The sequence below is a fragment of the Vombatus ursinus genome, unplaced genomic scaffold, assembly GCF_900497805.2.
Source record: "Vombatus ursinus unplaced genomic scaffold, bare-nosed wombat genome assembly UNPS02015255.1, whole genome shotgun sequence".
Taxonomy (NCBI): domain Eukaryota; kingdom Metazoa; phylum Chordata; class Mammalia; order Diprotodontia; family Vombatidae; genus Vombatus; species Vombatus ursinus.
Window position 1 is genome coordinate 38,265,531 of NW_020955033.1, and position 16,134 is coordinate 38,281,664.

General features: G+C 34.2%; 1 protein-coding gene across 5 annotated transcripts in view; it reads right to left on the reverse strand.

Annotated features, from left to right (window-relative positions):
- LOC114031886 (piezo-type mechanosensitive ion channel component 2) overlaps positions 1–16,134 on the reverse strand; it is a 527,965-nt gene that overhangs the window by 136,176 nt on the left and 375,655 nt on the right. For 4 of the 5 annotated variants that reach the window (XM_027847079.1, XM_027847077.1, XM_027847080.1 and 1 more), the window contains exons 8-11: positions 8,712–8,874; positions 5,354–5,473; positions 1,714–1,752; positions 340–478 (exon numbers count right to left, since the gene is read on the reverse strand). In XM_027847079.1, the coding sequence (XP_027702880.1) occupies positions 340–478; positions 1,714–1,752; positions 5,354–5,473; positions 8,712–8,874 (461 nt within the window). The remainder of the gene's footprint in view (positions 1–339; positions 479–1,713; positions 1,753–5,353; positions 5,474–8,711; positions 8,875–16,134) is intronic. The other variant, XM_027847078.1, reaches the window with a different exon arrangement.

Consider the following 16,134-nt stretch of genomic DNA (forward strand, 5'->3'; position numbering starts at 1 on the left):
GATGTCTCTTCCAGCTCATCTAAGGGCATAAAGGACCCATCCATATGAGTGGGAGCCATTCTGACCTGGCAGATGTCCCAAGAGCATAAGAATCTCCATACTCTGCCCTGCTGACCAGATGAGCTTCCATATGAAAACTGGGAGGGGCTGGCTAAATACTGGAGAATCCACATTGAATATCCTTTCAATTCTATGGCTAAATAAACCTACTTTGGTTAAAAAATTACTGAGTGAGTTTATTTTCTTAAAAAAAATACTACCAGTCTTCTTAAAGGATAACTTGAAGCAGAAAATAAAACATAGAATGCTCCATATCAAGCTAGAGTCGTGATTCATTACCTGATGTTTCATCAGATGGCTCCCATTTGTATTGTGGTGTAGAATACATGTCAGCTTTGGCTGGCCCATTCTCGATGGGCAGGCTAGGGTGTATGGTGTGGTAATCAACAGGAGCACCATTCACAGTGACCAACAGGACCTGTTAAATGTGATTTGAACAAGGGAATATCATTTACTACCATATATTTTCTTACTTATGATTGAACTTCAGAACATCAGACATTTAAAGGGTAGATCAAAAACTCAGTTAATGTTTCAGATTTCTAAGTGCATATAGAAATATCTGGATATTTTGAAATTAGACACATTTAAAGAAATCCATCATTTTCTGATGGGAGTTAGAGTTGCATAAATGGTCTAATTTTTTTTCTTAAAGAAAATTTAAATATACTAAACTAGCAGTTTAACTTAGGCTTGAGAAAAAAATTTAAGTAAAGATTTTAGGTCTTTTATAACTTTGTTATTATTTACTTGCCTCTTTTTTTCTGGTATATACAGAAAGAAGGATCAGTGTTCTCAGTGTTTTCCAGTTTCAGCATGTGTCTTAATTCTTTTTGGTATTTTAAAAAAAATGCAATATGATAGAAAAATAAGCTTGACTTTTTTTACATTTGAGTTTTCATTCCAACAACTGAATGTTAATTCAACCAAAAACAAGTGGAAATAAGATCACAGAAATGAGGAGCATAAATGCCTCAAAAGAAAATCAAAATAATTCAGTGATCTGAAAACTTCTGCCACGCCAAAAAAAATTCTAAGAACTGGTAAGCATATGGTCTGACTTCTTGGCACTTTTATGTCAGGATATTCCCATGCTGCCATTGGAGAGTACCTTTCCATTGTCAACAGTGATCTTTTCTTAAATCCACAGTTGCATGCCAGTGCAACAGAATTTTCAGGATCTACCTTATACAGCTTTTTATAATTTTCAGATATACCATGGAGGTATCACTGCAAATGGGAATATTCATAATTCACATCAAAGAAAAACAAAACCATAATAAAAGTTCCTCTTACAAGAACAGAAGCAATTTTGTGATGTGAATTACTTTTATTCCATATTTATCATTGAATATTTTTTTGTGTGTGAGGCAATTGGGGTTAAGTGACTTGCCCAGAGTCACCCAGCTAGTAAGTGTTATGTGTCTGAGGCCGAATTTGAACTCGGGTCTTCCTGACTCCAGGGCCAGTACTGTATCCACTGTGCCACCTAGCTGCCCTCATTGAATATGTTTTAACAACAGTCAACCGTCTTCTGCTGGCAAAATGATTCTTAGATTTTTGAATACAATATCATTTTAACATGAAAATTAGATAAATTCAAACTCATTCCTTTATTTACACATACACAAATGACAAATCTAACATACTAACATCAGATGGTTTGTAGTCATCTTGGGTCATGGACAACAGCTGAAAAAAGCAATGTAGGAGAGCATATTAATAAAGCATGGCTAAATAAATTAATATTTCTGCATCTATACAATTTAATATATACATGCACAATTTTCTCAACCATTCCTGAATATTGTCTTATTAAGAACTACCATGCAGATTACTAAAGAGAAAAAAGAATTGTACATTAGATCATTTATAACTACTACACAGCTCCAAATGTTAGCAATAAGTCTCAAGTACAAACTAGCAGTTATTTGTCATTCATGTGAATTATATAAAGTGGTTACATAGAACACAGGGGCTTTGTTTCATGGAACATAAATACAAAATAGAACATGTTAGAAATTTGTAAATTCTTGTCAGATTGGGGGAGAAAGGGTAGTAGTAAAAGGTATTGTGAAAAGAAGAGAAAAGTGGGAGAAAGAACTGGTATATTAGTTATGGTATCTTAATTTTTTAGACATAATTTTTGCTAAACACAGCTTAGTATATCTCAGGTTAAAGAAAGTCACCTTATCCTGGAGACTAGACTAGAGGATATTGAGTTTATTAGAAAAGGGTGTCCTCAGGGTTTTGATCAGAATATCCAAAAGATGTTACTGGGTTGATATTAAGAGATCAAGGGTTTCTTCTGGGCATCCTCATTGTTTTTCATGTTTTCAGACAAATAGATTTGTAAGACTTCAAAATACACACAAATACTTTCCTAACAATTTCCATTAAATGACCACTTTTAATCTAGATTAGTTCTCAGTTGCTATCTGCAAAATAGGCTTTGCATACTAATCACTGCATCAGGTGCATAATTTTGTACACTAAGTTTCCTTCCACATGTCTCCAGGGTCAGTCTGGTATAAGAGTGCCCACCATACCTATGTTATATTTATCAGTTAGTGAAAGCTTGTAATCTAAACCATTTGTAAAAAGACAGAAGGGCATGAACACTATGGGAGAGTAGAAGAAAATAGAAAAATTCAACTCTTCTTTATCTCTAAATAACAACCTAATTAAAATACAACTAACTGCCCCTTGAAAAGCTGAGGATCTGATCCAGATCCCCTGGGGGATGAAAGTGAAAGGGCTGCCAATCCCAAATCGTCCCCTTCTTTCTTCCTGGGAAAAAGCCAAATATATATTCTATATTCAGATGAAGTCCTGATGCCCATCAGATTGGCAAGGATGACAAAAACTAAAATGACTAATGTTAGAAGGCCTATGGGAAAACAGGCACATTAATGCATTTTTGGTGGACCTGTGCATGGGTCCAGCCATTCTGAAAAACAATCTGTAATTATGTACAAAGAGTTACTAAACAGTTCACATCCTTTGATTCCGTTTTATCATTCTAGGCTCATATTGCAAAGAAATTTCAGACAGACAGAGAGAGATAGAGAGAGGGAGAGAGAGAGACAGAGAGACAGAGAGACAGAGAGAGACAGAGACAGAGAGAAGAGACAGAGAGATAGAGAGAAAGAGAGAGAGACAAAGAGACAGAGACAGAGAGACACAGAGAGACAGAGAGATAGAGAGGGAGAGAGAGACAGAGAGACAGAGAGACAGAGAGAGACAGAGACAGAGAGAAGAGAGAGACAGAGAGAGATAGAGAGAAAGAGAGATCCTATATGTACAAAAATATTTACAGCAGCTCTTTTTGTAGTGGCAGAGGACTGGGAACTAAGGGTCTGCACATCAACTGGGGAATGGTCGAATAAATTGTGGTATATGAATGTAATGGAATACTATTGCAATGTGAGAAATGAGGGAAAAGATCATTTTAGAGAGTTGAATAAACTGATATAAAGTGAAGTAAGCAGAACTAGGAGAATAATTTATACCATGGAATCAATATTACAAAAACAAACAATTTTGAAAGATTTAAAAGCTCTGATCAACTGACTGATCAACCATGATTCCAGATATCTGATAAGGAAGAATTCTGCCCAACTCATAACAGTGAAATCATAGACTAATTAAACAGAAAAATGCATTTTTTAGGAATATGTTTTGCTTGTTTGTGCTTCTGTAATATAGAGGCTCTGTATTTCTTTCTTTTTTTCTTATTAGGTAGGGAGAATTGAGAGGGAGAAAAAAATAAATGCTTTATAATTGAAAAAAATAAAATAATTTTTAAAATTTAAAATTAAAAGACAGGGAAATGGCTTCCATGAAAACATTGGTGAATATTTTAAATCGGCTTGTTTGTTTGACACATTCAGTTGGGCTCCCTAAATAATTCTAATTTCTTGCTCCACTTTGGATAAATATTTGATAGTCATTTGAATGGAGAATTTGTCTTTTCAAGAAATACATATCCAAAACAAGCAGGAAAAAATATTTTTTCTTAATTTCAAAACTTCTTGGGAAATAAATTTTGGCCTAAACAAACAAAGAATTATAACAACCACTTACAACATGGATGATTTCGTAATGGTTTGATGTATTAACATGCATCATTTTGAGGAACAAAGAAATTGTTTTAGCTGATTCTCCTGAATATGTGTACACCATATAGCTTTATTATATTTTTACATAATTTTCTAAATGAGGCTTCCTGAGTTCTAAATTACAGTTTTATTTAGATAAGTTTTGTGACAGTTCATTTAATTTATAGGATCAAATGAGTTAGTATAAAACTTTCATTTAAAAGATGAATTAAGACTCAGAGAATTTAAGTAAGTGACTTGCCCATGCTCATAGACATAATAAACAGCAGAGCCAGAATTTGAATCCAGTCATCTAACTCCAAGTGTTGGGCTTTTGCCAGTTGTTTGCTATTTAATTGGCAAAAAATAACTGGCCTTTCATACTGAAGCACATCTTTCTTTATTTACCTGGACACAATCTGCCTTTTCTCTCTAGAGGAACAAATTTTTACCACTTCTCAAAGCACAGATCAGTGTGTGTAAATAAATATAAATTTTCCATAAAGAATGTGTTATAACTTTATTCTTTTATTACTTCTTTTATAATTTTTCACCTACAGAACTGTAGGTTTTGCCTGCTCAGTAAAGAAGTCAACCTATTTCCTGAAAATTTATTCCACTAGTCAAGACTAAATGATTTCTTTACATTTTCTCTTGAAGATGATAAGATACCAATGTCTTAAACCACACTTGCTGTGTCCAATAAATTAATGAAATACAAAGTGGTATTTGGGAAAGAATAATGGGTTTAGGGTCATAGAAGACATGGGGAAGTCAAATAGCTTCTTTGAGCTTCATTTTAATTAGTTGTAAGAAAATAAAAGACCATTGGACAAGATGATCTCTAAGGTCCTTTCCAGTTCTAATATAGGATCCTATATGTTGACATAGAGTTGGTATTGTTAGTAAATGGTGGTGTGGAGCTATCACAATTTTGATTTGTTCTTTGGTTCTAGAGTTAGAAACCTAACTCTCTCACTTCTTTCCTTGGGAGACCTTTAACATTCATTTTGATAATTATAAAGAAGATAATAATTACATTTGTTTCTATATCAAAGCCTTTATGGTTGAGTCAGTTGGGCTCCTGTGTCATTATACCTGTGTTAGGACCACTACTCAGATTCAACAAGAAAATACCTGAAAAAGAGGCAAAATAAAGGTGGGAAATGGCAGTTGCTTTCTCCAAGCCTTACTTTTCTCTCATCAGTTGGGTAGTGGGTTGCATACCACAAACTTCGCCTTCTTTCTGCAGTGATTTGCACGGGACTGCAAGACATATCTTTATCTTCATCATTGGTTTCATCATCCTGAACCTAAAACACAGAAAAAATCATAAGAGTAATCTATACTTACCAATATATCTCCAGAAGTGGTCTCCCTGAGATACTCTATAGCTTCCTTTCTTTACCTTTCATTATTGTGACTCATCTTTCGTGTATATGTAAGAAATCAAGTTTTGACATTCTTGAAAATGATGACAGTTTTCCACTGCCATTTCTAAGTACATCAGCACTGAAACATTTTGTAAGCACTACTGGGTTCCATACTTCACTGTTAGTGTAGTTTAAGGATCATAGCTGCAGTATCTCAAGGTATACTGAAGCCTATAGTGGAAAGCAAATTTTCAGGTATTTAGAACAAGAATACTTTTTAAAAAAAGATATCCATTAGCTTCTTTAATTTGTCTTCTTGTCCTCCTAAACTTTAAGTAAATGAATCAAAAGGTTCAACCATGTGGGGCTCATTTAGCATGAAATGCATATTTTGAAGCCAATGGACAGAAATGTTGATCCTCATTTGTCTCGATGTGACAACTGGATTCAAACTTTTTCCACCTAATGAAACTGGTACATAAGAAGAGAATATCCAGTGCCCTCCCTCCCTTGATTCTTTTCTATTTCTGGTCCATCTAGAATAGTTTTTAATGTGACTCAAGAATGTCAATAACAATTCTCCTCCAAAAAAAATCAGCTTTTAACAATCATTATGTATTATGAAGGTATAATTGTTAATGTCCATTAGAGATAATGCAGTGAATTTCCCCTCACTCTCTCATTCCCTTCTATGGACTGGAGAAAACATAAGAACCCTACTTCTCAGGAGGACTGGGATCATGGGAACATGAGAAAATAGCACAGAGTATTTACCTTTATTGTACCAATTACTGTTGACATCAATTGGCAAAATGGGTACAAAATAAGTGTTAAGAAAGCACTGATGATTGATGTCTGCTCTTTGGTCACCTTTGTGACAAATGAGAAGTGTGTGTTTCGGGTGATCTTGATGCCATAAGAGAGATGACATTCCTCTTACTTCTTAAATAAGTAAAGCTAGAAAGTTATGTATGATGGATAGACTATGGATTGGTGAAAAAGAAAAAGAGCTCAGCACAGTACTGCTTATGGGAATTGAATTTCTGGTGTGTTGCCCTTGGTAACAGACAGTAGCCTAGCAATATTGACTTTTTGGGAAAAAATGAACACTGCAGAAAAGTTTCCTGTGCATGTTAAAATACTTCTCCGTGATTGTATCCCCATGTATCTTAGTTCCTGAATGGTCCCTTTGCAAATATAAGACATTGAAGTGCAGAAAGTTGAAAAGCTCAGAACCCCAAACCAAGCAATATGTTTTTAGAGAAGAGTCTGCCCTTATCCCAATATAGCCCTACAAATGATGAAGGGAAGTCAAAAGCTTGGGTGGGAATGAATATACTAGCAACATCCTTAGGGATGTAATAGCTAAGAAGGGACAAGGGGGAAATATGACATTTGGAAAGTACTAGACATTCCTTATCCTGATGCAGGTACGGTTCAGTGGAGCTAGAGACAACTTGCATCTAATTGATGAGGGAACATGTATCCCAGATATATAGTTTTAGCTTTTTGCCATTACAACTTCAAGGTGGTTTTTTTGACTGTTTTTGTTTTGTTTTGTTTTTTAAATTCTGATTGCTAACTTTAAAAATAGAAAAGAGAAAAATATTACAATTGAAAAAGGCAAGTAAACAATGACAGCTGCAGTTTTGGGACTTAAAATACTAGCCCATAATTACTGTTTGCGGTGGAAACAAACTATTATAGGTCTTTCACTGATTGAAAACTCTTATATCTGCCCCCTTCTCTCCATTCAAACAGTCAATCAATCAGCAAGTTTTTTGTTAAACACCAACTATATACCAGGGACTATACTAGGTACTGGGGATACAAGTACAAAGAATGATTCACTACCTGGTTTTAAGGCCACACTATCAACTGGATTATTTCAACATACTTGTATTCATTTTGTATTATGTACAAGCTCTGTCTCTCAATACAATGCAAACCCCTTGACAGCAGGGACTATTTCATTTTTATCTTTGTATCCCTAAGACCCAATCCATTGCCTTGAATATAGTTAGCACTTACTAAATGCTTGTTGATTGATTGACTCATAACTAATTTTCCTTCTTCTAATCTTTCTTCCTTATTCAATCTATCCTCTACATAGCTGATAAGTTAAAATTTTAAATCACAGATTTGACGATGGCATCTCTATCATAAAACATAAACTTAGCTCACCGTTTAAAGACCTCTATAACCAGGCCAACAACTATCCTTCCAGATTTATTTCTTTTTTGTTTGTTTGTTTTTGTTTTTGTTTTTTGGCATTTGGCGTTAAGTAATTTGCCCAGGGTCACACAGCTAGTATCAAGTGTTTGGTCTGAGGCTGGATTTGAACTCAGGTCCTCCTGACTTCAGGGCAGGTGCTCTATCCACTGTACCACCTAGCTGCCCCAAAACCTTTTTTTAATTCTTTTATTTTTTTGGCTAGGCAATGGGGTTAAGTGACTTGCCCAGGGTCATACAGCTAGTAAGTGTTATGTGTCTGAGGCTGGATTTGAACTCAGGTCCTCCTGAATCCAGGACTAGTGCTCTATCCACTGCACCACCTAGCTGTCCCAGATTTATTTCTAATCATTCCTCTTTTTGCATTCTACATTCCAACCAAAGTGTCCTATTAGCTATTCCTTAAACTGACATTCCATCTGCCACCTCTGCGTTTTTGCAAAGACTGTCACACATCCTTGGAATGCACCCTTATGTCTATCACTTACCACACTTCGGCTTCCTTTAAGTCTCATCTTGGGTACTATCTCCTATAGCAGACCTTTAATGAACACTGTGGCCTCCCTGCCCCCACCCCAGGTTATTAGTCTTCTATTTCTGCATTGATGCATATTTACTTAAATCATTATGTTTTATGGCTGTAGTAGAATTTGTGCTCATTGAGGTGATTTCCATACCTAAAGTGGCAATACTCACAGTATCAAACAGCTTTTTAAGAAACTGCTTTTAGAGATGCCATCTTCCCATCTAGTTGGTATGAAGGGAGAAGGATAGGGGCTGTCTCATTTTTGCCTTTGTATCCCCCAAATCATGTACACAATAGATACACAATAAGCATTTGTTGAACTGCATTAGTGAGTAACACAGATTCTCTCTGAAAGGGACTGACAGTTCCCTATCAAAGATACTTTTCAGACAAGACCATGAAAAATCTTTTTACTCTTACAATGGGTTCTTGTAGCCAGAGTCGAATCAGAGTTGCCAGAGTATAGTATGTCACCAGCAATAGGATGGGGTTGGCATGATGATACCAGGACAACTTTGGGTGTACTATGATCTTCCAAGTGCTTGAACAGTTTGTTTGGATTACTGATGTGATGCCAAATAACCTGTTTAAAATAAATTAAAGAAAAAACATGTGTAAAAAGAAAAGAAATACTTTGCAATATTATAATAGTGTGTTTAGGGTGAAGCAGTTAGGAGGGCCTAATTGGGAATAATGGGCAGAAGTTGCAAAGAGGAAAACATAAAACTTATAAAAGAGAAAAATACTCAAAACTTCTTAGTATTTAGTGTCATCCAAAAGTATGATGGGATACTTTTCAATGTAGTGGGCTGCTCTTCACTTGAGATTTTTAAGCAAAAAACTAGATGACCACTTGTCAGGTATATTATAAAGGGAACTCTTTTTAGCTACAAATTGAACTAGGTGATCTCTGAGGTTCCATTGAAATCTGAAATTCTATGATTCTGCGAACATTATAACCATCAAATAAGCATTGTTAAAATGTTGCACACCCACATGCTACCCGAGACCCTTCTCTAGATATGAAAAATCAGAGTTAATACAGTTCAACATGTTAGCTATAAATATTATTAAACCATAGTTGTCATCATTGCTCCAACTTTATTGCATGCTTTGTGGTCTCTGACTGAATTAACCATGACCTTAGATAGATACTCATGCTACCCATGGATATCCCTATTTATAACCAGTGTAACAAAAGCGGGGGAAAGACCAGAATCAGATCACTCTGGGCACCACAGCTATATTCTGCTTCTGAGTCTCATTGGCCTTTATTTCTGTTCTCACTCCTCTCATTCTCACCATACTTCCTCACTACTAGTTAAAGGTGGGTTGAATCTAAGACATCTCAACAACCTTCACATTATGTGATTCTTTTAAATATTCCCTCAGCAAAAATGTGTTTCAATCAGCTGCCATTTGACCTAGTTCTCTTTCAAAGCTCAGGTGCTATCAGAAGCATTATAGCATAATTTTCCAGACACAGTACAAAGCAGCACTTCTACTCTCTTTAATTGCTACACCATGAAGTGAACCTATTTTAATTCATCTATTCTTTATACACTAAAAAGAGGAAACTTATGTTTAATATATATGCACAAGTATCTAAAAAAATAAAAATCTCAAATCACATAGTTTTGTTAAATGAATCTTAAAGAGCACTTTTTATCTACTACGTAGAAAATGCTATGTCAGGTGTTCAGAATATAATGACAAAATCAAAACCTTTCCTGCTCTCTAGGATCCCACATTCTACAATATGGACAATAAATACCAAATATATAAAATGTCTATACAATGCAATTTTTGGAATGTTGGGCTAGGATCACCCATTGAAAAGGCCTATTAAATAAACAAAATGAACAGAGGTTCATTGCAGGACTAGTATTTATTAGTGAATTAATCAACAAATATTGACATTAACCAGAATTTGTACTTTAACTAGACCATGCTTATTGTTATCTTTATTATCATTATTTCTTTTAAAAATCAAATTGGCATATAGATAGATAGATAGATAGAGGGCACAGGGTGAGTTAAAGATGAAGAGGTAATATCTAAAACATAAAATTAAGGGGTGAGAGGATTGGACTGGGAGAAGTAGAATGGGGTAAATTATCTCACATAATACAGGCAAGAAAAAGCTTTTACAGTGGAGGGAAAGTGGGGGAAGGTGAGAGGGAAGGAGTGAATCATATTCTCATCGGATTTGGTAACATACACGCTCAATTGGGTATGGAAATCTGTCTTTCCCTACAGGAAAATGGGGGGGGGGGAAGGGGATAATAGAAAGGAGGGCAGATTGGGGGAGGGGGTAATCAGAAGCAAACACTTCTGAGGAGGGACAGAGTCAAAAGAGAGAATAGAATCAACCTGGTGACGGGGTAGGATGAAGGTAAATATAGTTAGTTTTTCACAACATGACTACTATGGAAGTGTTTTGCATGACTACACATGTATAACCTGTATTGAGTTGCTTGCCTTCTTAATGAGGGTGGGTAGGGAGGGAGGAAGGGGGAGACTTTGGAACCCAAAGTTTTAAAAATAAATGTTAAAAATTGTTTTTACATGCAAAAAAAATCAAATTAGCTCATGGCTTATCTATTTCATTGACTTAAAAAGCAGTTTTTAGTTTTATTTATTAATTCAATAGGTTATTTGTAGTTTTGTTAATTTTCCTTTCGTTTTCAGAATTTCTATTTTGATATTTAGCTAACGGTTTTTAACTTGCTAGTTTTCTATTATTTTTTGTTCCATGCCTAATTTGTTGATCTGCTCTTTTTATATTTATTGATATAAGTGTTTAGAGACAGAAAATTTCCCCAAAGTATTTTGGCTGCATTTTACAAGTTGTGGTATTAATGACATTATAGGTAGTTTTTACAACTTGTTCTTTGACTCATCCATTCTTTAGGATTATTTAGTTTCTAATTAATTTTAATCTATGATTTAAAGTTTCTTTAGTGAATATAATTTCGTTGCATTACAGTAGAGAAAGAAGCATTAACATCTTGCTTTTCTATATTTTTGAGGTTTTTATGCCCTAATACACAGTTAATTTGTGTGAAGGTGCCTTAAATAGCTGAGAAAAAGGCACACTCCTTTCTATCCCTATTTAATATTCTGCAGAGCTCTATTACACATAACTTTTTCTAAAATTCTATTCCTTTCTTTAACTTCTTTCTTTTTTTTATTTTAAGGTTAGGTTTGTCTAGGTTTGAGAGGGGAGAAAATTGAGGTTCCCAACTATTACTGTTTTACTATTTATTTCCTCCTGTAATTCATTTAACTTTTCCCTTAAGAATTTAGATGCTATGCCATTTAGTGCATGTGGATTCAGTATTGATATTAATTCATTATCTATGATACATTTTAGCAAAGTGTGATTTCCTTGTTTACCTCTTTTAATTTGGTCTATTTTTGCTTTTGTTTTGTCTGAGATCATGATTGCTACCCCTGCCCTTTTTACTTTAGCTGAAGCATAATAAATTCTTCTCCAGCCTCTTATTTGAAATCTATATGTAGGGGCAGCTAGGTGGTACCCCTTTAGAGTCAGGAGGACCTGAGTTCAAATCCAGCCTCAAATACTTGACACTTACTAGCTGTGTGACCCTGGGCAAATCACTTAACTCTGATTGCCTCACCAAAAAGCAAAATAAAAATCTTTATGTATATTTTCTGTTTCAAGTATGTTTCTTTTAAACAGCATATTATTGTATTCTGGGTCTAACCCAGTCAACTATCCTCTTCTATTTTTATAGGTGAGTTCATACCATTCACATTGATAGTTATGATTGCTAACTGTATTTTCCTCCATTTTATTATCTTATCTTTTTCCTTCTGGTTCCCCCCTGTACCCTCTTTAAGAATCTGTTTTGCTTCTGACTACTGTCCCTCTTAGTCTGCTATTTTTTCCCCTTACCTCTTTCCCTCCAATTCTCTTTTGGATAATATGAATTTATGAACCTAGTTATGTGTGTATGGTGAATTCATAACCAATGAAGAAAAGATATTATTAGGCACCATTTAATCCTATTTATTATATTTATAAATTTGTTAACATTTAATATTAATAAAACATATACATTGATCAGATTGACAAAAAAAGAAAGAATATCGATATAACCATGCTAGAAAAAACTATGTTTGAATAAGCCATAAGTCAACTCCTAAAGAAAATAAAAGAGGACTAGATGGATTTACAGGTGAATTCTACCAAACATTTATGAAACAATTTGTTCCAAATAGGAAAAATAAGAATCCTATAGAATTCTTTCTATGATTCAAATATGGCATTAACACCTAAATTTATAAATATAAATTTAGTCAAAACAGAGAAACAAAAGTATTGACCAAGATCACTAATTAATATTAGTGGGAAAAGCCTAAATAAAACACTATAAAGAGACTATAGTAACATAGCACAAGAATGATACACTACGATCAGTCTAGATTTATCCCAGGAATGCAGGACAAGTTCAATATTAGGAAAATTATGAGTGCTATTGACCACATTAATAACAAAACAATAAATTCTATGATTACATCATCAGGCAGGCTTTTTTTTACAAGAGACAGCATGCATTCATATTAATATCACTAGAAAGCAAAAGAATAAACAAGGTTTAACATAATAAGTAGTATCTATCTAAACCCTAGAACCATTATAATCTAAAATGGGGATAAACCAGAAGTCTTTCCAATACAATTGAGACTAAAACAAAGTTTGTATTATCACTATTACTATTCAAAGGCAGTGAGACAAGAAAAAAACAAAAGAATAAGTATAGACAAAGAGGAAAGGGGAAATAAAATGATCACTTTATGCAGATGATATGAGATTTCCTTAGAGAACCCTATAGAATCAACTAAAAAATTAATTGAAATAATTAACATTTTCAGCAAAGTTAAAGGATATAAAATAAACCCATATAAATTATCAGTATTTTTGTGAGTTGCTATCAAAGTCCAGAAGGAAGAGATAAAAAGAGAAATCCCATTTAAAATTACTACAGGGAGTATAAAATGCTTGGGATGCTACCTGCCAAGATACAAACAAGAATTATATGAATACAAATACAAAGAAATTTACACAAATAAGGGCAATTTAAATAATTCAAGAAATATTACTTGTTCTTGGGTGAGCCAATATAATAAAAATGACAAAACTGCCTAAATATATTTGTATATTCAATACCATACTTATTAAATGACCAAAAGATTTCTTTATAAAACTACTAAAAATAATAACAAAATTCACCTGGAGGAATGAGAGGTCTACATTATCAAGAGAATTAAAGGGAAAAAAGCAGAGAAGGGCCTAGAAGTATCAGATCTCAAATTACACTACAAAGCCATAATTATCAAAACAATTTCATAGTGGGTAAGAAATGGAGAGGCTGATATGTGGAACAAGATTGGGTATATAATATACAAAAAACAAATGAGCACAGCAGCCTAGTGTTTGATAAACCTAGTTGTGGCAAGAACTTACTATTCAACAAAAACTATTGAGAAAGCTATACAGTAGTTAGGCAAAAACTAAATATAGACCAACATCTTTAAACTGAATACCACTATGAAATCCAAATGAGTACATAATTTTGACATTAAGGGTCATGAAATAAAAAAAATTAGAGGAGTATGGAAAAAAATTGTTTCTCAAATCTATGGATAGGGAAAGAGTCCGTGACCTAGTGGAGATAGAGAGGTTCACTGAAAGTAAAATAGATAATTTTGATTACATAAAAATTTTTAAATTGCACAAACAAAATTAATGTGGTTAAAATTAGAAGAAAAGCAGGTAATTAGGAAAATCTTTGCAGAAAGTTTCTTTGATAAAAGTCTCATTACACACATGCATATGTCTGGATAAAGTTCTTATTTCTAAGACATACATGGAACAGATTCAAATTTATAAGATTAAAAGCCATCCCTCAATGGATTGCAAGAAAATATCAATAGAGTACATTTAGAGGATGAAAACCAAGTTATCAATAGCCATATGAAAACTGCTTTAAATCATTAATAATTAGAGAATTGCAGATTAAAACTTAAGTACCACCTCACACTTCTCAGATTGGCAAACTTGATAGAAAAGAAAAATGACAAATGCTTTAGGTGCTGTGGAAAAAAGGCACATTAACACACTGTTGCTGCAGTTGTGAAGTAGTTCCAAACATTCTAGACAGCAATTTGGAACTTTGCTCCAAAACCTAATAAATTGTACTAAAAATTGTACACTCTTTGATCCAATGATATTGCTTGTAGATCTAGGTCGCCAAAGTGTTTAAAGAAGGAGGAAAAGGGCCCATATGTACAAAAATATTTAAAGCAGCTCTTTTTTGAGGTGGCACAGGACTGGAAGCTGAGGGAATGTATGCCCACTAATTAACTGCTAAAGAAGCCATGTTACATGAATGTGATGAAATATTATTGTGCTTTAAGAAATAATGAAGGGGATGGTTTCTGATAAACCTAGGATGGCTTGTATGAACTGATATGAAGTGAGGTGAGCAGAGCCAAGAAGTAATATATTCAGTAATAACAATTTTATAATGATAAGGAACTTTGAAAGACTTAAGAAATCTGACTCAATGACCAGCCACAGTTCCAGAGATTGTGTGATGAAACATGTTTTCCATCTCCAGCTATAGAGAGGTCACATACTCAGAGTGTACAATGAAGTATACATGCACCCCCACACACATATTCACACACACACGCGCACACACACACACACACACACACACACACACACACAGGTGTGGCTAACATGGGTATTTGTTTTGCTTGACTATAAATGTTTGCAATATGTTTTGTTTTTTCTTACTTTCTATATGGGGGAAGAGAGAGGTAAGAAGGAGAGGACTTACAGCTGAAAATTAAATAAAATTGAATTGCAATAATTAAAAAAAGATCCCACAATCAGAATAAGATTTTAAGAGAACAGAATTTGGATAAGAGCAAGATATGGGAAGACAGAGTCACCTCGAAATTATATGTAACTATTTTTGGTAATGTGTAAACTGCACTCCATTCGGGAAATTATATATAAAGAATTCATTAAGTGTGTTTTGATCAAAGAGAGCAACAGGTGATTTATAGCAGCAGGAAAATATCTCTCATCAGATTATATTAGTTATTCTTCCTTTGAAAGACTAGAATGTGAGCTGATTTTCATAATGAGCTGTAGCCCAGCTGGACCTCAATGGACTAATTATAAAGATACTTCCATCTTGACTGTGACTGTAGCCTTGATCAATGTGCTTTCCTCCTTTTTTTTATGAAACGCTCATCATATCTGACAACATATAGTGATTTAAAATTGGCAGAGTTTTATTTCTACTTGTACATGTTGACAGATCTATCAAATCTCCACCTGCTTCCCCAGAACTGTCTGAATTCTCTCCAGAGAGAGAATATGTCTGCTCTATATTGGGGAGTTGTGGATCATGGTCATTAGGAAGCAAGACATAATACCAGTGAATGACACTATGATTTTATTTAGTCTTTTCTTCTCTTAGTATCCTTCATTGTATATCCTGTGTGATAAAAGAAGGAATATTCTTACTCCCATTAGCTTAAAAAAATCTTACATTTTAAATTGGGTAGTACTGTGGATTATTACCCATTCAAATAGATAATGTCCCACAGGCAGGTTTGAAATACCGATTGTTTCCCAGAGATGTATTCTAGCTCATCATTATTAAATTGTTGAGGCTGAAAAATGGACTCTCTTGAAGTTGAAGTATAAGGGTCATCCTAAGGAAAACCATCCTAGAACAACCATTTTCCTGCTTTACTTTTTTAAGTTAAACCTCAGAACATTCAGCAAAATGGT